The sequence below is a fragment of the Corylus avellana genome, chromosome 3 (assembly GCF_965113065.1).
Source record: "Corylus avellana chromosome 3, dhCorAvel1.hap1.2, whole genome shotgun sequence".
Taxonomy (NCBI): Eukaryota; Viridiplantae; Streptophyta; class Magnoliopsida; order Fagales; family Betulaceae; genus Corylus; species Corylus avellana.
The window spans coordinates 30,246,891-30,271,930 of record NC_142492.1 but is presented as its reverse complement, the minus strand read 5'-3'; the positions used below and the strand labels follow the sequence as shown (position 1 = coordinate 30,271,930).

Here is a 25,040-nt window from a genome sequence, read left to right as displayed (position 1 = left end):
CATATTTGGTGTAATTCTCTTTGACACTTGGAGATATGAATTTTTCTTGGTCTTGTGCCCTTGTCGTCCAGAAGAAAAGTTGAATCTTTAACATGTAGACAGAATAATTCTCTCTTGATGATGGTGATTTTCTTGGTATTAATGTGGGTTTTCCCCCAGAAACAAACAAAATGTGATCATTTTTGCAGTGGGAATTTGGGAAAGGCCCCCAAAGAAATATTATTGCAGATGAGTATGGTTTGGTTGCACGGAGTGCTTCCACGCACCCGTTTCAAAAGACGCGTGATCTCCTCACTCCTGCATTTCAAACCTTTCCATCGTGGGGATCTTTACTAATCGCAGTTACGTACCCGGACAATATTCTTGTGACTAATGTTTCGTTTGTTTTGGCTAAATAGTTTTTCTTGAAATTTCTTCTACTTTCCGTTTCTGATATTTGGAGCAACAAAAAATAATTGTCAACTAGACAAATTTTTTTTATTTTTTTTATTTTTAATTTGAGTTGAATTGTTTTTTTTTTTTTTTCAATTGTAAATTATTTTTTAAGTTTGAAATTTTTTTTTAACCTAATGTAAAAAAGAATGAGATCCTCTCAATTTCAAAGGAAATGAAGAGGATCCTTTTGGGTCTAAATAAGTGACAAGTGTCATCTCTTATATATTTTATTTAATATTCTAACAGTCATTTATTGCTATTTCACTAATCTAGGAATCAAAACATTAATTTTTTAGAAACTAAAAAATTTTGAATGACACTTATCACTTATTAAATTAGGTTAAAGGAAATTTTTTTCAAACTAATTTGGAGGAATTTGTGTCTCCTAATTTAATAAGGCCCCATAATAAAAATTTATTCCTTAAAAAAATAAATAAGGCTTTAATTGTGGTCAATACTCTTAGTTCAGGCCTCCAATTATAATAAAAGAATAAATATTAAAATATTAAAAATTCTGAATAATAATTAAACAAATAAAATAAGAAGTAAACATAGTGCACTTATTCGAAACGCCTTGTGATCTTCAACAAGCATTATTAATATTGTACAAAAGGTTTAAAAAGATTGATAGTATTTTTTTTTAACAAATTTAATAGGGACTATTTGCTCCATAATTACAATATCATAGATACAAGTTGAAATTTATTCAACTTAAAATCTATCTATGACACATATAATAGTTTCAAGAGCCAAAACACGAGTAGCAGAGTTTGCGTCTCTCTTTACATGTTCAATCCTCCAAGACTGAAAAAGACGCATTCCTATTTTGATACCATCCAAGCCAAATTTGCTCTAATTTTTACTCTCGGCTTTGACTATATTGACAATATGTAAGGCATTTCCTTCTAGAATAATATTTTTTTTTTAAAAAAAAATCTCATCTCCCTAACAAATTCCACAACATAAAGAGCTGTCAAGGCTTCGGCCATTACACGTTCTACTAATATATTTTTTGTAAAACTTCGAGCGGCCACACATACACATTAATGAATGAGTATGGAATTTTTCCCCTTAAAAAAAAAAAAAATGTTATGCTTCATACACATTAATTTAAATATCCAGGCAAACATTATTGAGTAAGGAATTTCATTCAATTTCCATTTACGACTTCAAGTCATACACTCATCTGCCTATAGTCCAGTCTATAAAATTTACTACAAACTAGTCTAATAAAATGATATGTGTTTTTTAGTATGTGAAAAATACATTTTTTTTTTTACGTTAATTAAAATTGTCACATCTTCGAATGAAAAGAAAATTATGGCCAAGGTTGACATGTATTTCAGAGCTATTTAAGGTTATATATATATATATATATATATATATATATATATATATATATGCAGTCAAATAGTTTCAAATGAAAGAAAGAGAGCACGTGTGAATTAAAACTTTAGAGGCAATTTATGTGATAGCAAATCCATTAATTGTGAGTAGTCAAAATCAAACGTTAATATTGCAATCCTTTACTGCTGGAGCCTGTCTGTGCCTGGACACCTAATCCGAAAAACAACAAGGATAAGGTGTCAACCATTCAAAAAGAGTCGAAAGAAGATTAGAACAAAATGGGTGGGGGGCAATCGATCGAAAAGGATATTCTTTTGGGACTTTTTCAAGTATCTGTTCACAAACCGAGCACATTCCTTTACGGATACTCCCATTTTAGCATCTTCCAAACAAATCAACCACTTTATACCAACAAAAATATTTGTTGATTAAAAAAAAAAACGTAGGCTTATGCTGCTCGGTGGATAACAGCACTCCTGAAATAATACAAAATATCTTGGTTTTTATTATTAAGAGTTTTACTTACACACGTATTCACAAATGAAGCATAATCTTGAGTTTTGTAAAAAAATGATCTATTTTCTATTTGTCACATAAATGATAGTGGTTAAGTGTTTCAAGGAAATTTTTAAAGTGATTGAGCAAGGAAATTTATTTTTAAAGTTGTTGATGACAAGTTTTCGAGGATAGTGACTCAGCAATTCGAGAGATGAGTTATTTGCAAAATAAAACACATAAGATAAGAGCTTGTCGGGATGTGCCAACGAAAGATAGCTCTGATGCCTAAGTCAGTTGATAATTTGAGATGGAGAGAGTAAAATAGCTTGAGTGTGATTAACCAAATACCTGGTTAGAGTTTTCCTTTTATAAGCATTAAGTAGCAGTTAGTGTACCCCGATTCTCGTCCCCATGTTCCCGAGAATCCAAGAATAAGATTCTCTCCAATCCATTTTATATCAAGTTCATGGCTAGGATTTCTTCTTAGAAATTCTAAAATCACAAATATGACACATGTTCACTAACTAAAAATAATAATAAAATATTAAGGGGTAAATGGCTACCCCATTGGGGGTGGCCGGACCACCCCAATTTGGGGTTGGGTTGGCTTCAGCCACCCCAGACCGCCAGTCTGGGGTGGCCAAAGCCACCCCATTGGGGGTGGCCGGACCACCCCAGTTTGGGGTTGGGTTGGCTTCAGCCACCCCAGACCGCCAGTCTAGGGTAGCCGAAGCTACCCCATGGCCCTTGGGGGTGGTCCGGCCACCCCCAGTGGGCTGACTTAATGTTAGCCGGTAATTATCTGGTGGGCTTACATGATGAAGATAGTATTGGAGGCCTATTGGGTATTTGACGGCCGATTCATTACCCAACAAACACTACAAAAAACATACTAATTAGTAACGTGTCTACTATTCATTACTATTTGGCATGTTACTAATTATTTTAGTAATGTGTGAAATGCAACACGTTACTAATTGGTAACGTGTTAAACTGGCATATTACCAATTGGTAACGTGTTAAACTGATTGGTAACGTGTCTACTGTTTATTACTTTTTAGCATGTTACTAATTGGTAACGTATTAAACTAGCACGTTACCATTTGGTAACGTGTCGGTTAGACACGTTACCAATTTGTAACGTGTCATTTTAACACGTTACGAATTGGTAGCGTGTGAAACTGACACGTTACTAATTTTTTGTCCAATTAATTAATTTCACTAATATTATTTAGTTACAGTTAACATTATATTAGTAATTCCATAATATATACAAAAATGATTTATTTAGTTTTCATAATAATTTTGTTATATTTCATAATAATATATACTAAAATAGTTACGAAGAGATCCAATTGTTGCTCAAATACAAATTATTCATGTTACTGCACTATATATATAAAGCTTCCCAGCGTACTTCTATTTGGGGCTTATTCTTCCTTTTCTTTTTCTTCTTTCTCTTCTTCCCTCCAGCGCGCCAGTACTACCCCTCCCAAACAGCGATTTTTCTCTCTTCCTCCTCCGGCCGTTTGGTTCTCCTCCGGCATTCCTCACTCTCCGACGTTCTCTCTTTTTGCTTCTAGCTCCTCTCGCGCACACGTACGCACTCCTCTCTCCCTCGCTCGTTTTTCTTTCTTCTACTCTGGCCGGCATTGTCTCCCTCCCGGTCGCGTCGAACCTAAGTGACTCTCCGACACTTTCTCCCTCTCCAATATATATATATATATATATCCTAATAGTATTGTAACTTTAAAATAAATTTATCATTTTTAATTAATTTTGCAGCAAACTGAGTGATTATTTCATTTGATTTATCCATGACACAAAATAGTAACGTGTCAGTGTTGACACGTTACCATTTAGTAACGTGATAAAATGACACATTTTTAAGCCTTTCGTAACGTGCTAAAATTAACTATTAGTAACATGTCAATTACTAAACTGGATTTAGCAACACCCAAATTCCTAACACGTCAGGCACGTTACTAACATTTAGTAACGTGTTAACCCTATTAATAAGTTACTAAACTACTGTAACTAAAGAACCAATTTTTTGTAGTGAAAAATGATTGAGCATGTACTAAAGTAACTTTCAAAATGAGAATTCATAGTCAATAGAGTTTTGATATGACTAACATTTCTACCATTATCTTTAATTGCTTTATTGGGTTTCAAAATTATAAACAAATAAATCATTCTCTTTTTTTTTTTTTCAGCTAACTTGGCCAAAACTATGAGTTATCGAGATTAACAAGATATGCAAGTATGTTTCGTAATTTCTATAACGACTTAACACAAATCAAGCAATTTGTGCCCACCGTTAGCCCAACCATCTCCGGCCTCTCCATGGCTTCCCAACCATTAATTGCTATGTGCCCTCACTTCATCAATCAAATTAATGGATTTTCTTTATTTCTTGGCAAAGGTAATTGCGTATAAAATAATAGTGTGGTTTTGTTGGGTCTTGTTTCTCTTATCATTCTCTTTTGTGTCCGTTCATTTCCTCTCTCAAATCTCAAACCTCCAATCTCTCTTTTTTTATTTATTTCCTTTACTTTCATTTTTAACCAAATAAAACCTGCTCATTTCCGTTTTTTGTGGAATAAAAATGGTTCTTCACCCATATGCATATATAAATGGTTATAATCAAACGCATTAAACAAATTGTCACAAATCCTAATTTCTTTTGTAGTCATAATAATATCGGGTTAAAAGAGCTCACAAAGACTAATGTTTACCGATTACATACATAAAAAAGTTATCCCTACATCTGCGAGAACTTGAATCACATTCTCATTTTCATATTAATTAGCAAAAGTGCCAAACAATGAATCTTATTTAAGTGTAATACTTGAAAGTAATTCTCATTCTTTGATTCTTTATGGCCTGGGGGTGAGGATTAAAAGCACAAGCAACAAAATCCCTTAAATTTTCCAAAAGAATTAAGAAACTAAACTTACGTTTACATCCCAGATCAAAGAAAATTAAAGTGCTAATCCTCCCTACCTAAGAGTCCTTGAATAAGGGGAACCAGGAAATTTGATGCAGGTAGATTTTTAAGAACTTTCACTACAATTAAAAAATAAAAATAAAAAATCGGCCCTAGGTCCTCTAACCAACCCCACAAATCAGTAAAAAGAAAAAAAAAATGAAAGCCTCATCAAGTGTTGGGTAGCTATGGATAGAGTGAACCAAGTTTGTTAACAAATGCCCATAAACATTAAAACACAAACAAAAATACAATGATATAAATAGTTTGCGAATCAGATACATGTTTATAGATCCATTCCCGGACCTTGATATCTCAAGGTCTCATAATGAGCTGGGATTAAACATTGATCATCATTTCAGAAATACCCTCAATTAAATTACCATTAATTCTCTACACTGTATACAGACAATGACACTATTAGTGACAGTAATAACGAAAATAACAACATTGATAACCATACCGATATAATCAAAGTCGATAAAAATTATGATACAATGACTAGCTTGAGTCGTGAAACAATATATCTAATCTATTATAGGATACTGGGTCAATATTATGTGGTTGCAATGGACCTGCAACTTTATTTTGTAAGCAAATGCCAATGGAAACCTATTGTTTGAAAAGTTCAGCTGCAAACTGCAAGCTGAAAAATGAATTTACCAGTGCCAATACATAATGAAAACAAAATACTCAGTGCAATGCCCCAAGAAGTGATGCATCTCACAAACACGAAGGGCCACACAGAACCATGCATACTGACAGCACAACTCGCAGAAGGTTATATTAAATATATTAACAGATGAAAATTGACAATCACAGAGGCCTGCACATGCCATTTGCACAAACACATAGTAATCAACGTGTATCCATCACAATCATCATCAAAAAAACTTAAAAAGAAAAAAGAAAAAAAAAAAGTAAATAACATCAAACAACTGTAGGAACATCTGAATGCACTAGCCTAAGATGAGGCAAATGCAATAACATCAACTCCCAAATCAGTATTGGCAACGTACAGCACTGACAACACTATCAAAAAGCGCACCAGAGACTCTAATTTGTTGCCTTACTACATTCAACACCTATTAACAGCCACCATAATACATTTTCTAACAAAGCAAACAACTAAATGAAAAATACCTGCGAAAAGAAGTTCAATAAAAGCATCAATACAATATGCAGTTAAATTCGTTTTAAGGGATAAAAACAAGAGAGCAAGAACTGAGAAAACTTCAAAAAGAAGAAAGAAAACAAAATACAAGAGGAAGGCCTCAGAAAAGGCGAAAGTTTGTCACATCAATGAGTATCTCAGATGGTACGGACAAAATTGACGCATCATAGGCCATAAAGAAAAGAGAATTATATAAACAATGGTGTCTTCAAACCAAAAACAAATTGCACATAAATAATAATGAGCTATAACCAATGCTTCCTTCTCTTTAAGCTCTAACATGAATCAGAGTATCAACAAATCAACCAATTCCATTGCATTTGTTAGCCAATAAAAAAAATATTAAAAAAAAAAAGGGAAATTTTTAGATGAATTACTTTCCCTAGTTTAGTTAGTAAAAATAAGGGAAGAGAGACAACAGGGAACAAAATAATTCAACATTTTCCTCAGAATTTCGCTTGAAAAACATAAGTTTCAAAAACATCACTTCATTCTTGTTCTTTTTTCTGTATACATGTTATCATTGCACTGACCAAACAATCTTCTCAACACATAATACAGTAGAATCTAGAAAATCTTTTGTTTGCAGATGAATGCAACCACACGTAACACAGAGAAACCAGTTCGACACATTCCCATGGATATGCCATTGCAACCACAACCGCTAGAAACAACCCTACATATGTTGTGCATTGATTGGATCAGGCACCACAAATAAGATTGACCCAGTAACCTATAATAAATTAAATACAATGTTACACGCCTCAAGATGACATTTTTATGCAATAATAGTTGTTAGAAGCGGGTGGCAAACGAATACATGATTACTAACAATGCATCAAAGTAAATAGTAATGGGTTATACAATTGGTTGTAGGAACAACTGAATGCAGAAGCCTTACGAAAAATGCGAGGCAAATGCTAGAATCTCAGCTCCCAGATCGCTATTGGCAACGTACAGCGCTGAAAACGCTACCAAAAAAGGCGCATCAGAGACTCTAATTTGTTGCCTTTCACATTTTGTAATACCAAAAACAAAATAAACCCATTAAAAATCTAAAATAAAAAATTCAATTGATAACCCCTAAATCACTAAGTTCCTAAAAAAAAAAAAAACTCCGAATAAGAGGAAAAAGAGGCTCAGAGAGTAATGATTTATAGTGACATCAACAAGCTCCAGAGAGCTTTCATAGTTTGATGGTATATGATTTAGTCGTCACGGCCTCCCTAACAATTCATCAACATACGCAGAAAACAAACTAGGGCAAAAATCCACGGCCTCCCTAACAATTCATCAACATACGCAGAAAATAAACTAGGGCAAAAATCAGGTAGAAAACTTACAGAAAAAAAAGGAAAAAAAAAAAAATCAAAGATCGAAGAAAGGCTTAGATTTAGATGCATCAAAGAGAAAAGCCCCAGATGGTAAGACAAGAAATACAACGAATGGAGAGAAAGAAGTCACCAAAGTGAGACAATGAAGACACAGCGAGGCTGGAAACTTTGGATGGGTTGGAAGAGACTCCGGCTTTTGAGATGTGATGAGAGGGATTGGGGTTTTGAGGGGCTTAAATAGCAGAGTGACGGAGATGAAACCCTAATCGTACTCTATCGTGATGGAAAGTTACAAAACTATCCTTAGACTGTTAGGGTATATTTGGAACAATGATTAAAGTCATGTAAAAGCTATTTCGTAGGTTCCGCGACGTAAAATAAGATTTTTAGCCTTATTTTTTAGATTGAGAAATAGTAATTTCTCTTTTAAAAAAAATTAGAGAAATAGTTATTCTTTTAAGAATATACTATATTTTCTTCTTGCCATTCATCTTCTCCACCACGTTACTTCTTGGATTCGTAAAGCTTCGAAGATTGGTTTTTTTTAAATCAAACTTTTCTTTCTCTACCAGTTTCAGCCTACGATGTTAAATATTTTAATTGAATTTAACTCTAAAGATTAAATTATTTTTTTAGCATACATTAGGGACCTTTAAATTCATTTTAATACAATATGAACAATTTGTAATTTAGGCCAACTACATTGACTGATTTTGCATTTATTCTTATAAAATAATTATTTTTTATTTCAAGTAAAATAGAGAGGATCCTTGCTCAATTATTGTTGGCGCTTTTGATTGAGAATAATACAAACATTTTTTATTTTTATTTTCTAATAAAAAACGATGAGGGAGAATCACTTGTTGAAACTATTGATCTGGGACAATAAAGACCTATATAGACTTGCAATGCATGTCATAGAACCTAATCTCCCTTAGAACAGAGTAATAGAAAGTCGTATCACCAAAGATTATATATATATATATATATATAACCTGAAATTAATTAGTATGTTAACATATACTTCAACTTAGTATTAACATTCTACTAACATACTAAGATGACTAGCGCTTTTTTCTTTGAGTCATTACCGTTTTAGAATGTCTAATTTGTTGGGCAAGTTAATACATTCCAAATTAACAATGTAAATAGGAGATTCAACATGACGGAAGATTGTTAGTCTTCAAAAGTGATTTCAGATCATTTAGCAGAAAAAATTAGACTCTTAAACGGCTATAAGATGGTAGAGATGAACACTTTTCTGCAACCTCAGCATCATTGATGTAAATTGGTAGCCTCAACAAGTGTAAGTAAATACTTCTACAGCTCCCATACATCAGAAGGTAATTGAACGAAATATTTTGTTTGGCACTATAAACAAACAAAGCATAACATGTCAACAAAATCAGCAACATTTTTGAAGGCCTTGATGCCGTGTAAAGCTGAGCTCTGGTCATTTGCTAGCACCATATCATCGTTGTCCTCATACCTTGGCCTTGTGTTCAGGCCTGTGAGTAAACTCAAAATCTATATGCACAAAAGCTCGTTCAACTTCAGGGAGTTGCTCAAGCTTCTCTTGAAGTGTCTCACCAATATTATGCGCTTTTTGCAGATACATGTCTTCTGGCAAGACTATGTCAACCTCCACAAAGTAATGAGAACCGAAGGTGTATGCTCTAACTGTGTCAATGTTCTTGATCTCTTCGTGGTGGTTCCATATCAGATATGTTAGCTTTGCCAAGAACTCAGGTGGAGCTGTTCTTCCAATAAGGGATCCGACATTCTCAATGACTGTCTTTGCCCATGTATTAATTGTATACAAGGCTATCTGCATTATGTTTTCAAGCACTCATTAGTGGGTGGATAAACTAAAGTTATAGTGCCATGTCAAGGCAAAGAGAAGCATTTGGGGGCATAAAAACACAAGTTTCCAACTATTCTTATGCAGGACATGATCACTGATAAATGCGAAAATTGTACGAAAATAAAGACGACCTCTATATATGGAGGAAAGTGAAAATTTTGCAGTAAAGAAGAAGAAAAAACAAAGAAATTCAGTTCTTATTTTGAACTTACTATAATAGCTCCAGTAGGATCAATCCACCAGTAAAATTTGACAGCTAGGACAGCTGCTGCTAAACCAATTGAGTTGGTAATAACGTCAAAAAAATGATCTTGTGCATATGCTCTAATAATTTCGTTTTTAAACCTTCGACAGTAAACCATGAGCACAAACTTCACTATTGTGACAGCAACCATAATCCCAATTACCCATTTCTCCTCTTCATTGCCCATTTTCGAGTGGGACTGTGATTAAAAAAAAGTGCAAAAAATAAAAGAAATATTAGTAATGAAATAGACATCAACTTATACAAAATTATTAGCTGCATCTAGGCAAAACAGTTTCCTAAATCCCATATAAATGATAGAAGAGATGGCAATTCCCTGATACGGACCTACGGATGGAATTCAGAATAATAATAAAAAAAAAAGTGTTCACATTCTAAACCCTGTTGATTCCAGAGCAAATTGACAATATACTATCAGAAAAATGGAATTATTTTCTTATTACTCTTTCATGGTTGTGGACTTCCACATCAGACAGCATCACTAGATTCACTACAATATCAATGGGGTCAGTCATTCCACAGATGAGAGAGGGCCATATGTCTAAGTTGTTGAAATGTCTACAAAATTTCTATACCTTTGATTTGTACTAAATTAACATAGCAGGAAAAGTCATTAAAAAGTAAACATATAACATAAGAATAGACCAAGAAACTATCCTAGAAATTTCTACAAATTTTTATTCTTTTTTCTCCTAAGCAAATTTCTACCAATCTAGTGATGGGGTTTTTTTTTTTTTTTTTTTTTTTTGGTTAGACGTGCATGGTGCTTATATGCCTAATCTACCTACACGGAATAATAGCAAAATCCCCGCTTGGACTATTACTATAAAGTGATACATTTACTATTTAACTAAGGCCGTTGTATATTTCTCTTGAATTATCTGTGGTAGAGGACAAATAAAGACCCCCAACAAGCCCTTAGAAAGCATGCATATCAGCCCAAAGCCTTCTTCAAGCCAATTTGGGTAAAAATCTGAGTCTAAACCCAACGCTACTTGCTGTCTAGGCCATCATTAACTGCAGACAGTTAAAAATTGAAGTTGCATACCTTATCCATGAGTTGTCGAACAGACTCGAGCAATATTTGTAATCCGAGAGTTGCCATTACTGATGCAAAAACAATGATGCCCTGGATGGTCAAGCTTGGTTAGTACACACTTGTTGTAATTACAATGAAAGAAAGAAAAATCTGAATCAATGGACAAGTTTAAAAGGTATTGGCATATGGTATTGTTCAAACATAGCTTTTTTGTCGATAGCCTTAGACCAATCAATCGAATATCGATTGATGCGTACTTGATCGAACACTATGTGAAAATGAAAACCGCTCTTCTATTCAAAAATGAAATGTTCCAAATGTTCATGGAAATTCTTTCTCCCATTGGACCAATCATGTTTGCTCTTGAACTTATAGTTCCAAAATTAAGCTATCATTGATTTACCTATGAGTGCTGATTTGACTGGCTTCCAGTCATACCCTAAACCTGATTCTTTGTATCCAGGGGTTGAAAGACGGTAGATAAAAAACTCACTTGCCCCTCCCATGTTCCTCTAATGAACATTTGTAACCAATACTTTCTAAAATTTAGATTAACTTTAAAGTGTTTTCTAACACTTGCAAAAAAATATTGGATGGGAAAACCTAGGAAGTTTGATGTCTTACCACTGGTTGCATCCGCTTCTTTCCAATTGGATAGTTATACTGGTTGGGGTACCTCATAGCATTTGATGTGAACCATAATATAAACCCTGACAAGAGATCCAAGAGGGAATCCATGGTTGAGGCAATAACGGCTAATGATCTGCTCTCAATAGAAGCGAAAACCTTTGCTGCAAAAAGCACCAAGTTAGCTATGTTCGATGCATGAACTGCCATCCTCTCACTCCTGGCAAGCCGCTCCATTTCATCCTGAGAAAGTAGTGTGTTCAAGGACACAAAATCCTTTAGTTGAAAAAATAATGGTGAAAACCTCATGCTATGGGAAACCATAAGCTATTGAACTTTTTCGTTGACCATCTTCTTAATTAAATGTAAGTGGACACAGATTTAAAACACTCGAAGTGTAGTTTTCATTCAAATACCATTGCCTTCTGCTTTGCATTAGCATACCATTCAAGAAAAAAGAAGCCTCCAAATTTTGTTGTTCCAGAATTTAAATCTATATACAATAGAAAAACATAGGTGGAGCAGAAAATCAGAAAGTGTTAATGCAGATTCAAGTCACTACATGGCCTACTTCTTGTATAAAACTATGCCTCTTAAACTCGAGCTAGTTTTGCTCCATCTTGCCAAAATCTTAACAAAACCATGTTTCGTTTCCTAAAACTAATGCTAAAAAGTGTCCATAACCCATTCATCCAAACTTAATCAAAAGTTGGGGGAAAATGATACCAAAACAACTGACCTCTGTGAGACTTCCAGGAAAACCACCTGCTTCATCCATGGTCTCCATCTCATTAAACCCTTCAAGGAGCTTTTCCTGTTTCCTATAATATTCTGCAACCTTGGTTGGTTTCCCTGAGATCAAGAATCAATGAAAAATAAGTCAATCAAGGGATGATATTATTAAGAATGAACTTCGACAAGGCTCACAAACAAAAGAAAATGTCCCTAATTATCATATATGAAAGCATATTCACGAATAAATTGAGCATCAGGCAAGAAAAGCATAAGGAAAGATTAAGAAATTAAATCTGATATCAGTATTTCAAAACAGCAACTGAATTTAAAACATTCGTCTGAATGAGAAAACGTTCTCTAAAAAGGAATAAGAACAATTAATAAATGCATATAGTGATTCAAATGATTTTAAACTCGATATGAGAAACACAAAACAATTTGGAAATGGTCTACCTTCTGCCCATAAAATGATGAAAATTCAATCAGGTCTTCATCCAAGGCTATGCTACCTCAGAGTCAGAGACCAACCAATCATATAAAAATGTCCCAGTGAAACATCACAAGAGTTTCTCCAGCAGATGAATTAAACTAGCAATTTTGTATGTTTATGCATGTGGTAGATGAGACACCACTCGATTCTTACCATTTCTTGATCTAATTGACAATAATCAACATATATACTAGATGGAACCAAATCTGTAACTTGTTGATGAATATTCCAACTTTGTGACACAACTCAAATTGGTATTGTTAAGTACTTATAATTACCAAAGCATCCCCCCAGGGGATAAAGAGAACATATTTAACAATTTACATTTCTCATTTTCTGAGATAAACATGAAATCTGAACTAGCAGAAAGTCGGCCTGACAGGCAGTGTATCACTACTCTTCTCCTCAAAATTTCTGTCTTTACCGAAGATGAGTAGAATGTGCATCACTATCACAGTTTTATACCTTTTTAACTTTTGATCATATAATCAAATATCTTTGACTCACGTATGAGCTGTATTCTTAATGCTCTTTATATGTCTTCATTTGGTAATAAACTTTTGTGAGAGTTTCAACCCACACCCAAAATCCTTTACTGAAAATACAAAGGGAATTTTGCTAATGACCTCACCAATGAACATTTGAAACTCACCTTAGATAGGTAGGCAAAATTCGGTGGACAATTAGTATAACAGTCAGATTTTCCTCAAAAATAAAAGTTTTTTTTTTTTTCTTGTTTATTTAAGTACATAATTATGGAAACAACAAGAACAGATGTCTTGACCCATAGCAAGTTTAGCTACCACGGACTTGCTTGGTGCTTGAATTCATCAAATCCTTCCTTTTTTTTTTTCTTTTTTTTTTCTAGGGAACATACTTGTCCATGTCAACTAATGCTGACAATTTTTTACACAACTAACAAATCTGGCATGAACTCAACAAAAAATTAGGTTAAAAATTTGTATAATCGGGTTTGGGTTAATTTAGGTCAACCAAAATTAACTCATTTAATAAGCGAGTCAATCCTGGGTCAACTCGATTAACCTATGGGTCATGCATAACCCATATAAATTAAATTAGTTTTTTCTTTTTTCTTTTCTACAATTAAAACAAAACTCTAAAAGACTAAATTTTATATATATAAAATTCATAAATTCATAAAAAATTAATTAATTATTATTTTTGCATTTAATTCATATAAAAGTTGAAATTGGTCAAACCATTCGTGTTTGGTTGACCCAAACACGACATCGTTATTAAATGGGTTATACGCTAGTCGGGTCGGATCAACCCAACATGATCAACCTGCTTATTTAAGGAACCCAACATCGAAATGTTTATTTATCAAGTTATGTGGGTTGTATAGTGTCACCCCACTCATTTAAATGAATTACGTAAGGTTGAACGATTTGATTAAATAGAAGGTGTCAATTCTAAGTCGATCCAAACATGCCAACACAAATTGCTAGTCATATGAGAAAAAGTCAAAATCACATTGAATACTACGACTGGAAATAAAAGAAAAATCATGCTTATGCAAAGATCATCCACAAATTAAATAAAAGAGGTGTAAAGCTATTGTGTGCCTCGTTTAAATTTGCATGAAAGACAGACCTAGCTTACAGCGAAGACCTCAGAATACATGGCATCATTTAGGAAAGGTGTGTTTCTAATGTGTTTTGGGGTTCCTTAAGTTTAAAAAAGTACTTTTGACGTGGCATAAAAGGTCAAAAATAAATATATATATATATATATTTTTGTGAATTATTTTTAATGTTTTTATTTTGATAAAAAATAAAATTAAGAACCCTAGTATTGTAGCTAGCAGAGATTGTTGATGGAAAACTTTGCTTTTTGAACGGGGCGGCCGGTCGGCGGGGGAGTGGTATTTCTTACTGATCACTTCAGGTTCTGCTATTTACGAGTTTGACGGTGACGGTGACGGTTATAGTGACAGTCCAACATAATGTACAAACAATAATACGACGGTGACGCTTACTCATACTGCGAAGAAGGGCGCCGAAAGTGAAGGCACCGTGACGATCGTGATTATCGTCAGTGTTTTGCTGGGGCAGATGGAACTCCTTCACATTGAGCCTCCACGACGAAGACGACGACGCTTTGGCCGCCGTTGTATCGGCATCCGGCGGCGGCAGAAGAGGCTCCCATTTTCCGCAATATTCCGGCGTTGCGTCGCATATAATCCCGCTCTCCCTTTCCGTCATGTTTCTGTCGCTCTCTTTTGCTTTCTTTCTTTCGGTTTCACTGCTACGAAGCTCTAAATTTGTTAACCACCCTGCCCTCCAATATATATGGGGATGAATATTCAATATTCAATATTTAATATATAGATTCGTATAATATATATGTATTATTATTCCAATGGTTTGTCCGATTAACATAAGGTAACAACATAGTACAGCCAACGACCGATAAAAACAAGCCACGCGTCTTGTTTGACAGTTGTATTTTTACTAGCGTCGGATCCTCCACCATCAACGATTAGCGGTAACAAAACTTATAATATAATATAAGAATAATGATAGAGATTATCTTTTTATCTCTTAAAGTTGATGTACTTTTCAAAATTACCATTGAATTAAAATTCAAGTATGATTTATCTAAATTTTAATTATAATTTTAAAAGTTACATCAGATGATAAAAAAATAATATCTATCATTACTCATAATATAAACCTATCATCTTGTAATATCTTTTTCTTATAGCGCTCCGTACATGCTGATATTAAATTACCGGCATTCCCTAATGATCTCTCTTTGTTCTTTTTTTTTATTTTTTTTCATGTGATTTTTTATAGGTAGTCTTTTCTTGATCATCGACACTAACACCCTCTAAGATTGTTGGGATTTTAAGATTAATTTGATTTCCTTGTGGATTCTTGCATTCTTTGCGTGGTTTGCCTTCCAAATTAGAATTATAGGAGGAGGCAAGGCAACACTGAAAAAAGAAAAATAGATTTTATGGGCAGGTAAAATATTAATGGATTTAACTTAAATGCTATAAAAATAAAATACTTAATTTCACTTTTTTGCTATTTGTTATGAAAAATTTGGAATTAAATTTGGACCACATAAGCCAAATTTAAGCTCCGTTTGTTTTGATGTAAAATATTTTTAAGAATACGTTTTTCTTATTTTTTGGTGTTTGGTACGAGTGAAAATCGTAGTCAAACCGAAAACTTTTTTGGTTGACTAGGAATACCTTATTTAATTTTCATAAAATGATTTTCTTTTTTTATAACCGTAAACAATTTTTTCAAGTTTGGGTTTCTCTTTCTTGTATGCACTCTCTCATAGTTTATTCTCCGCTATCGTCGAAGTTCACCGGGCTGACTCCACTTCTGTTGAAATTCATCCGAATCAGCCCAAGTGGCTGCCAAAATCTTCCGTTGGCGGCCAACCACCACCAGAGTTTGCCATAATCTGCTACTGGTATTCACTAGAATTTGCCAGTTGTTTTTGGCCGCTGTCGAGAATTGTCTCCCTTTCGTTTTTTATTCCCCCTTTTCTTCTTCTTTCCTTTCACGGTGAATTTGTGATCATTCGGCCCTTTTCCCGTGGTTAATATACCTTTCTTCCAATAACTAAAAAGTAAAAAGAAACTATACAATTCCTTTTTTTCTTGATTATTATTCCTCAATTGCTCCACGATCATTATTTATTTATTATTTTTTTTTTTTGTCCTCTTTCAATGTGGACGTATCCGCCCACTCCTTGTTGATTTCATTTTGAGCATCTTTGGCTTCTCATGCTTTCTTGTAACTTTTGTAACTCACTTCTTCAATTTCTCTATGCATGCACCGAACAAAAACACTACATAAATTATCTTTCTTTCATAGTAGTCAAGTTTATAGGATTCATGCTTCCATTAAATAATGCCGGCCTATACTTATTTCTAAGAGATAGCTCAATCGAACTATGCCTAATGAAGCGGAGGTCATTAGTTCGAATTCCCTTCCCCCTCTTGCGTGGAAATGTCAAAAGATAATAATAATAATAATAATAATGCCTACAGTTTCTGTACCCTTGCGCCTTGATGACTTGATTTCTCTAGCAGACTTATGAACAGGAGACTCTAGAGAACATCCTACTTTCTAAGCTTTGGCACTTTCAATTTTTTACACAACCCATTAATTTAATACGAACTTAACATTAAATTAACGAGTTAAAATTGAAAAATCTAATCCGTTAAATTAAATAAATCAAATTAGAGAGGAACTCCGGCCTATTATCGGTTGCCACCTTGTGGGAATAACGTGCTTCCTTAATTTTTTGGAAGTGTTTGGACATATGTTTAGTCTTTGTTGTAACATTTCAGGAAGAATGGTCGGCAACAAGGAGTGTCTTGGGTGCAGTCTTACTGATCACAATGTGATTCGTAGATATTTATGGGGAGAAATAAAATATGAGAGTAATAATAAAGCCAAAGAAGAGAGATATAAGAAATTTTGGTTCGGTGTTAGATTGGGCTTATTTGGTCTCCAAGAGGTAGATCAATCGGTTGGGACCACGCCTCATAAAGCAGAGGTCACTAGTTTGAATCCTCCTCCCCTTTCTGTACGGACATGTCAAAAAAAAAAAAAAAAGACTGGGCTTACTTGATAAATTTAAGTGAGGTCTTTTTTTATTATATTTAAGGAAATTTTGAGTTTTTAATTTGTAATTTTTTTTAATTATTATAATAGGGCCTTAATTAGTGAATATTGACTATTTTTTATGATAATTGAGGCTTTAAACGTTTTTTTTTTAAGAAGATTTAATTGTACGGCTACTATGGGGGCCTTCTTCCGCTAGGGGTCTTAGGGTGCATTTGGAATTACGATTTCACAAAAATAATTTGCGTTTTTAAAAGATATTATAAAACGTAAGGTATTTGACATTGCGATTTAAAAAGCATTTAATTTAAAATAAGAAAAATTATGTGGTGTTTATTTGAAAATGCGCAAATTTAAACCAAAATCATGATTTCGCATAACAAATATTTGATAAAAAAAATATTTTTTAACATGTTTTATCAAATGCCTTTGCAATTTTAAAAAGCAGCAATTTCAAAAACACAATTTTTAAAATCGCATTTATTGAAACTACAATCTCAAATGGACCCTTAGACGGCTACCTAAAGAGGTAGGTGAGATAACACTATATATGCTTTCATGCATTAACTTGTTATTGATGTTTATAATAGAAATATATTTATTTATAGAAAAATGGTGGTAAGTGAGAGAACATAAATATATATATAGCAATCAAATTTTAAATAGAAAATATTTTAATATAAACCTAATATGGAAATATATATTCTAACATGATGAACCCATAGTAATTTTCAATACACAGTATGGTTGCTTTTCTGAAGTGTTACTTGCAAGACAAATGATGAATTGCTGACGTTACCGGCAACAACACTCCAATAGCTAAGTCAAAAGGGCCACTGAAGAAGATGTTGAGATATGGATGATCTCTCACCATTTCGGCGGTTATGACACATGTCACTCATAATATATATATATATATATATATAAACTAAAAAATAAAAATAGGGTAAAACTTTGGAGTGTGAAGTTATTTGTCATTTATACTTACCACCAAGAGTACTTTTAAGTCAGTTTTTAAACCTTATATATAGAGCTTATTGCAAATCGGTGTAACCCATAAGATTCCATAACGGGTCACGTTCATTAATGACTTGCCTGCTATGGTTGCAATGTAAGGACCCTTCAGCTAGGAATCGCAATGTTTTCCCTCCATTAGGGCTGGCAAAACGTGTTCGTGTGTCGGGTTCGTATTCAACCTGATTACAACCCAACACGTTTAACTAAACGTGTTGAACCCCCAAATCCAAACACGGCACGGTCTATAAATGGGTAACGCTTCTACGATCGCGCTTGTTGGCTGCAACGAAGAACAGAGAAAATCAAAATGGTCAAATTGAGAAAAATCCAACCAAAAACACTGATTTGTGGTATAAAAATTAGTGGGTAAGTGATAAATAGTTACTGGAAGGGGTTTGAGGTAGTGATCTTTTAGTATTGAGAAAGATCTTTTAGTTTGAGAAATAAAAATTAGTGGGTAAGTGATAACAAATTACTGGATTTTGCAAATGAATGATCTTTTAGTTTTAGGTAGTGAAAAGTTGAAGCTTGGAAGAAAGGTACCAGTTGGACGATGAGGTGAGACCGTGAGAGAGGGGTTTGAGTTTGAGAGCTTGGAACTTGGAAGGAAGGACTCCTGAGCGGTGCAAGAGAAGAGAGACAGGATTGAGTTTTTTTTTTTTTTTTAAAGGGTTAGAGTAAGTAAGTTAAGGCGCTTTTAGGTTTAAAAACAAAAGGGTCAAACGTGTCAACCCACGAACCCGGCAGGTTGACACGACCCGACATGTTTACTAAACGTGTCGTAAATGGGTGATCGATCCAAACCCGTTTAAGCCCAACCCTAACCCGAATTTTACGTGTCGTGTTCATGTCGAATTCGCGTGTCACGGGTTAAATTGCCAGCTCTATCCTCCACCTCCTCGCAACCAGCTCATAGTCCTCTTCTCACGGTCCACAGATCCAATCTCTAGTTAGGCTACCCACAACCGTTTACTTTCTATTCGATCTAGTGACTTCTGTTTCATGAAGTTTGATTTCTAACCGATTGAGCTATCTCTTGACTTAACTATATATACACACACACACGCATGACACGAGTAAATGTTTTGCATTATTGAAATCACTAAGATATGCCCAATAACAATAACAATTGATATTCATAAACAATTAAAGAAATCTTGCACTTGCAGAAAAGTAGTAGGGATTTTGTGTAGATAGACTAATATATATAGTAGTCCTTGGGATGGTGCTTATCTAATTATCTCCTTAACATGCATATCTGATTATACAGTAATAGTATAAAGTTAGGTAAGCAGATCAAGAGATATAGATTACATTAAAATCAGTTCAAATACTCACGCCTTGCTCAAATATATTCAACCGACCAACCAAGCCACTACTCCCCCACTGTCACATGCATGGTGGACGACACACTAATATAAAATAATGAGAGCAATATACTCACGCATGCAACTAGGAATCTAACAAAAGCAAATGTAGCTCAACTTTGCACCACCTTTAATTTCTCATTCATAAAGAGACAGTGATTGTGGGAGACCAATTCGATCCTTATCCACTCCATGATGATTGCTTAAGACAGTCAATTACTGAGGAATTGTCCTGTCTTTCTTTCTTTCCTTTTTTTTTTTTTAGAGAGAAAAGAATAATAAAAGAAATCAAAGGAAGCAAATAAGTTGTTTAGATATCCAAGTTATCGAAAAAGTTGCTTTGATCAGGAGCTTTATAATGACCATTGACAAGTATAGATCACGAATAGGATCTCTCCAGTTCAAAATAAACAGTAAAAGAAATCAAAGGAAGCAAATAAGTTGTTAGATATCCAAGTTATCGAAAAAGTTGCTTTGATCAGGAGCTTTATAATGACTATGACAAGTATAGATCACTTGAAATGGAATAGGATCTCTCCAGTTCATTTTGAACCGGAGAATATCTAGCTTATGGTTAGAATTTTTTTAAAAAAATTCTAAAACCATAAATAGGACACATGTCCACTAACCAAAAATAATAATTAAATATTATTTTAGATTTAAAAAAAAAATGAAAATGAAAATAATAAAAAATTAGAAAATATTTTTAAAAACTAAGGATGGCCGGCCAGCCCATAGGGAGTGGTCTGACCACCCCCAACGGCCAAAAAAAATAATAATAATCGTTATGCCTTAGGGGGTGGCTGGACCACCCCCATTGGGCCATGGGGTGGCTTCGGCCACCCTAGACCGGCCGGTCTGGGGTGGCTATGGCCCAACGGGGGTGGTCCGGCCACCCCCTAGGGCCACCCCATTAACCGGCCGGTCTGAGGTGGCCGAAGCCACCCCAGGCCAACAGGGGTGGTCCGGCCACCTCCTATGGGCTGGCCGGCCACCCTTAGTATTTTTTAAAAAAATTTCTAATTTTTTATTATTTTTTTAATCTAAAATAATATTTTATTATTATTTTTGGTTAGTGGACATGTGTCCTATTTATGGCTTTAGGATTTATAAGAAGAAATCCTAGCCATAAATTTTGGTTAGTGGATATGTGTCATATTTATGGCTTTAGGATTTCTAAGAAGAAATCCTAACCATAAACTGAATATTCTCCAGTCCATTTTGGACAGGAAAGAATCCTATTCCCACCTGAAATATATGCAGGTGTCTGGGATTAATAAGCTAGTTGATCAAGCTATAAATGTCAATTAATTAAGCATATTCAAGTCAGAATGTGTTAGAGTATTAGAAGAAACTTCACTTTAGATCCTTGAACTACCGTACATTTTGCAAAGAAGCCCCCCCCCCCCCCAAAAAAAAAAAAAATCAAAACTGATCTCAATTTACACTCATAAAATTTCAAATTTCGATCAATTTACCCCCTCCGTTAGTTTTAGCTGTTAACTTCTAACGGAAATGCTTAAAAAGACCAAATTACCATTCGGTTTTCTTTTTTTATTTAAAAATTTTGAAATTAAGGTAAATTTAGAATTTTATAAAAAACTCAGGGGTATAAACGTCATTTTATCACTTTTAACGTTTAAAATCTGACGGAGGGGAGTCAATTGAATCAAATTAAAAGTTCAGGGAGTTAAATTGAGAGTTTTTTAAATTTAAAAGGGTTTTCTCAAAACGCGCAGTAATTTATGGGTCTAAAGTGAAGTTTCCTCTTAATCTTATGATTATTTCCTTATTTAGTTTAAGGTTTTTTTGTTCACCACTCCTAAGCCTCTTTATAAATAGAAACAATTGTAATGCGGTCAAAATATAGGCCTAACGGTCTTTATCAATCTTCTTCTCTTCTCTCTATGCTTTCGCTCTCTTTTCTTTTTCTTTCTCTTTCATATTAGATATTTCATTATATATTTCTATACCAGCTAGTGCACCAGTAGATACTGTGCACAATTGATAACAGATTCGTTAATATAGGAAATAATTAACAACACTTATTGAGGTGTGGATATGTATTAATGGTTCCTTTAATTATGCCTTTTGCATTGCTGAGGAATTTAATAGTTTAGGGAAGACATATGTAAAGCTCTTAGATAAGTGCAATTGATTAGGTTATTGCGTATGCACATACCCATGGGTGGAGAGTGGAAAGGATAGTTGGTTATATGTCATTGAAAGATCTAATTAATATATGGTCATTGACTTGTTTTAGGATATATATATATATATATATAGCATTTAAAAAAATGCAAAATTATTTAATAAAGAGGATAAATAACTAACATAGGCAAAAGTTTAGTATTCATATAGGGCATATTGCGCGTTACATGAATTTTAATGGCTAATAGTTAAAATAAACTAGTTGAGTGCCTAACTTGTTATGTATAATAATTACAAATATTCTAAAATTTAGTACTGTATATTATGATTATATCTTATACGTGATATCATAAATAACTTTAAGAATATATGTGTATTTATAATGTAGTCACGCTATGGATAAGAGTTTGATGACAAAGTTTAGATGTTCAAAAGAGTATATTGACGAAGTTAAGTCGTTCATGAGATTTGCAGTTAGCAACTCCAGAAGTAATGAGTTCATTGTGTGCCCATGTAAGAAGTGTCGCTCGAACAAGAGACTACAGTCACAGGAAGTATATGACCAGTCGATAGGGAGGAACCTGAATTTTTCTTGGTTACACCGATTGGGTGTGGCATGGAGAAAAGGCTAGGGCTCCTGTAGTTCAGGGGGAGTCGATACTTGCAGGTTCCAATTCGACTCATCCGGCAGTAGATATGGCCCCCATATCAAACAAGTCCAGAAATATGCATGCCATGCTGCATGATTTTTTTGGCATGCATGAAGTCAAAGAAGAGGACTGTGAGCCTCAAATGGAAATGTAGGCGGATGCAGTAGATGCAGTTCAGGAAGAAGTTGATGAGGAGAGCGTGAGAAAATTCTACATCTTGTTTAAAGATGTAGACAAGCTACTTCATGATAAAATCAAACATAGCAAATTGAGTGTTATTGTACATCTATACAATTTAAAGTGTATGGGTGGAATGAATAATACGGTTTTCACATCTTTACTTGGGCTCAATATCTTCTATATCACAACGACCCATCAATGTTGCTACTACATGAGTGAAAGTGACACCCTCATCAGTGCCTTTTTTAATCTTTTTAAACCCACACAACCAGACATCACAACTCTAAAGAATATGTTACACAATTTCTGCATTCCTCTCACATATAGGGCCGTAAGCATCTTTAACAACACGTCGTAGGAGACTCATTTTTGTGGGAAGAAGATCATTACACGCTATCTAATCTACATGAACATTTTTACTGCATTTGGGACTTTTAAATTCCATATCACCTTCCAAATTGTGTTCCCACTGCATTGCCCCGATCCTCCATTATGCCTCATAAACTGGAAATCCTTTTCCATATGATACGCACTTCTAACTAAAAATGCCTTTGCCATCTAATTGTGAAGAATATTACACACTGCCACCGGGGTAGTTCATCTGATATTCGTGTTAGAAATTGGATCGAGTTGGGCCCAATTAGTATGCCCATCAATGGACTCGACCCACTCCATATATTCAGCCTCACCATGTTGTTGACCTAGGTGGTTGTTATAGCACTCACAATGGAGGAGTCAAATAATATTTTTATCTAAAATGGTTAATCAAATTTGTAAAAAGAAAACCCAACATTGGATTAGCAAAAAAAAAAGAAGCTAAATATAGCGACACTATTCACGGGAGCCATTTTATTTTCTCCTACTATTTCTCTTTCGCATCTATCTTTTTTCAAAATTTTCTCCTACTATTTCTCTATCCACATCTTCTTCTTTTTTCTTTTTTTTTTCCAAAAAGTTGAAAAATAGGATCTTTAAGAAAACTACAATCCTTATAAAAAAAAATAATAATAATAAAAAATTTATATGATATAGATAATCGAATGTATGGTGTCTTTTAAAACTCATTAGCTAAATTAGATAAAGTAGGTTTTGATTAGCCATTTTGCATAAAAATATATATAGACCAATGTGAATGCTCCTCCTCTTCATTCATGTTTTATGGTAGATAAAACCTTCGATCAACATGTGATGTAAAACTAGGGGTGACAATTTTGACACGACCCGTGAACCCGACACGAACATGATATGAAAAAACATATATTGGATTTGGCCTTATCGGGTTCGGGTCTTAATCGAGTCTACCCGATTAAGACCCGGTTAATTTCGTGTTTGGCAGGTCTACCAAACGTGTCTGGCAGGTCGACCCACCAGATCAAATCCAATTACTGTTCAGGTCTAGTGGGTCGACCCGAATAGTATTCCCTATTCCAGTATTCCCTAATGCATCAAAATTCAGATCAGATTTCAGGTTGGGATTGTGAGAGAGAGAGAGAGACCGGAGCTCGCAACGAACAACGGCGACGACTTCTCCTCGGCCCACTTGCTGCCGGTGTCCAGCTGCTGTCTTCGTCGAACGCCTTGATTGTGGTGGTTGGGGAATGTGCTCAAATGGGTGGTCTGCAGGCTATATTTCTACGATTGCAAGAGGCAGACTTTGGAGAAGAAAGTTGATGTGTGGAGCTTGGAAGAGCGATCAAAGCTGTTGATAATATGCCCAAAGACGCAGGGACGAAGTAGATGGAATTGGTAAGTGGTAATTTGCATTCACATATTATGTTATTAATTCGTGATTTATTATATACACCAATTTTAGATTCAAATTCTAAGTATAACTCTTCAATTTTTTGCTGTCTTGATTTCTCTAAAATTCTAAATGAAAGTTTAGTCTTCTTTTTTTTTTTAAAAAAAAAAATAATAAATAGTAATAAGTTATTTTAATCGTGTTAGGTCGTGTCTACCTGATATGACCCGATTATTTTTAATGGGTTAAACGAGCCGTGTCGAGTTACCTGGCTCTTTTCCATGTCAGACCTACTAACCCGTTTAGCTAAACGGATCCTCGCGAGTCGTAATCGAGTCGTATCAGGTACCTGTTTTGTCAGCCCCAGTAAAAGTCATCATTTACAGCCTCCAATAAAAAATTGAAACATCAACTAAAAACATTAAATAAAATGGTGATGAAAACACTGAATCATTAAGCCCAAATCAATGGAAATTTTTTTTTTTGCATTAATCCTCAAATACCCGATGGCCACAGCTAAA

At 34.3% G+C, this 25,040-nt stretch overlaps 1 protein-coding gene, 1 long non-coding RNA gene and 3 other non-coding genes across 7 annotated transcripts; all 5 read right to left on the bottom strand.

Annotated features, from left to right (window-relative positions):
- Nucleotides 1-5,429: 5,429 nt before the first annotated feature.
- On the bottom strand, nt 5,430-7,970 carry LOC132173353 (uncharacterized). The gene is made up of 2 exons (XR_009439311.2): nt 7,908-7,970; nt 5,430-7,414 (listed from the first exon to the last, which is right to left on the bottom strand). It is a non-coding gene; the product is annotated as an uncharacterized LOC132173353 (long non-coding RNA).
- LOC132176803 (small nucleolar RNA snoR69Y) lies at nt 5,533-5,636 on the bottom strand. The gene has a single exon (XR_009439664.1). It is a non-coding gene; the product is annotated as a small nucleolar RNA snoR69Y (small nucleolar RNA).
- LOC132176814 (small nucleolar RNA snoR117) lies at nt 6,539-6,616 on the bottom strand. Its single transcript, XR_009439675.1, has one exon. It is a non-coding gene; the product is annotated as a small nucleolar RNA snoR117 (small nucleolar RNA).
- LOC132176813 (small nucleolar RNA snoR116) lies at nt 7,579-7,667 on the bottom strand. The gene has a single exon (XR_009439674.2). It is a non-coding gene; the product is annotated as a small nucleolar RNA snoR116 (small nucleolar RNA).
- A 1,043-nt stretch (nt 7,971-9,013) lies between the features above and the next one.
- LOC132175106 (metal tolerance protein 9) lies at nt 9,014-15,057 on the bottom strand. Of its 3 annotated transcripts, none has more exons than XM_059586935.2 (6): nt 14,797-15,057; nt 12,312-12,424; nt 11,570-11,815; nt 10,955-11,035; nt 9,854-10,084; nt 9,014-9,605 (listed from the first exon to the last, which is right to left on the bottom strand). In XM_059586935.2, the coding sequence occupies exons 1-6, from the start codon at nt 15,020-15,022 to the stop codon at nt 9,261-9,263; spliced, it is 1,242 nt and encodes a 413-aa protein (XP_059442918.2). In that variant the 5' UTR covers nt 15,023-15,057; the 3' UTR covers nt 9,014-9,260. The 3 variants fall into 3 exon arrangements, with proteins under 3 accessions (XP_059442918.2, XP_059442919.2, XP_088370236.1); XM_059586936.2 differs by having other exon boundaries at nt 14,803-15,057; XM_088514110.1 differs by lacking the exon at nt 14,797-15,057 and adding an exon at nt 14,412-14,449.
- Nucleotides 15,058-25,040: the final 9,983 nt, after the last annotated feature.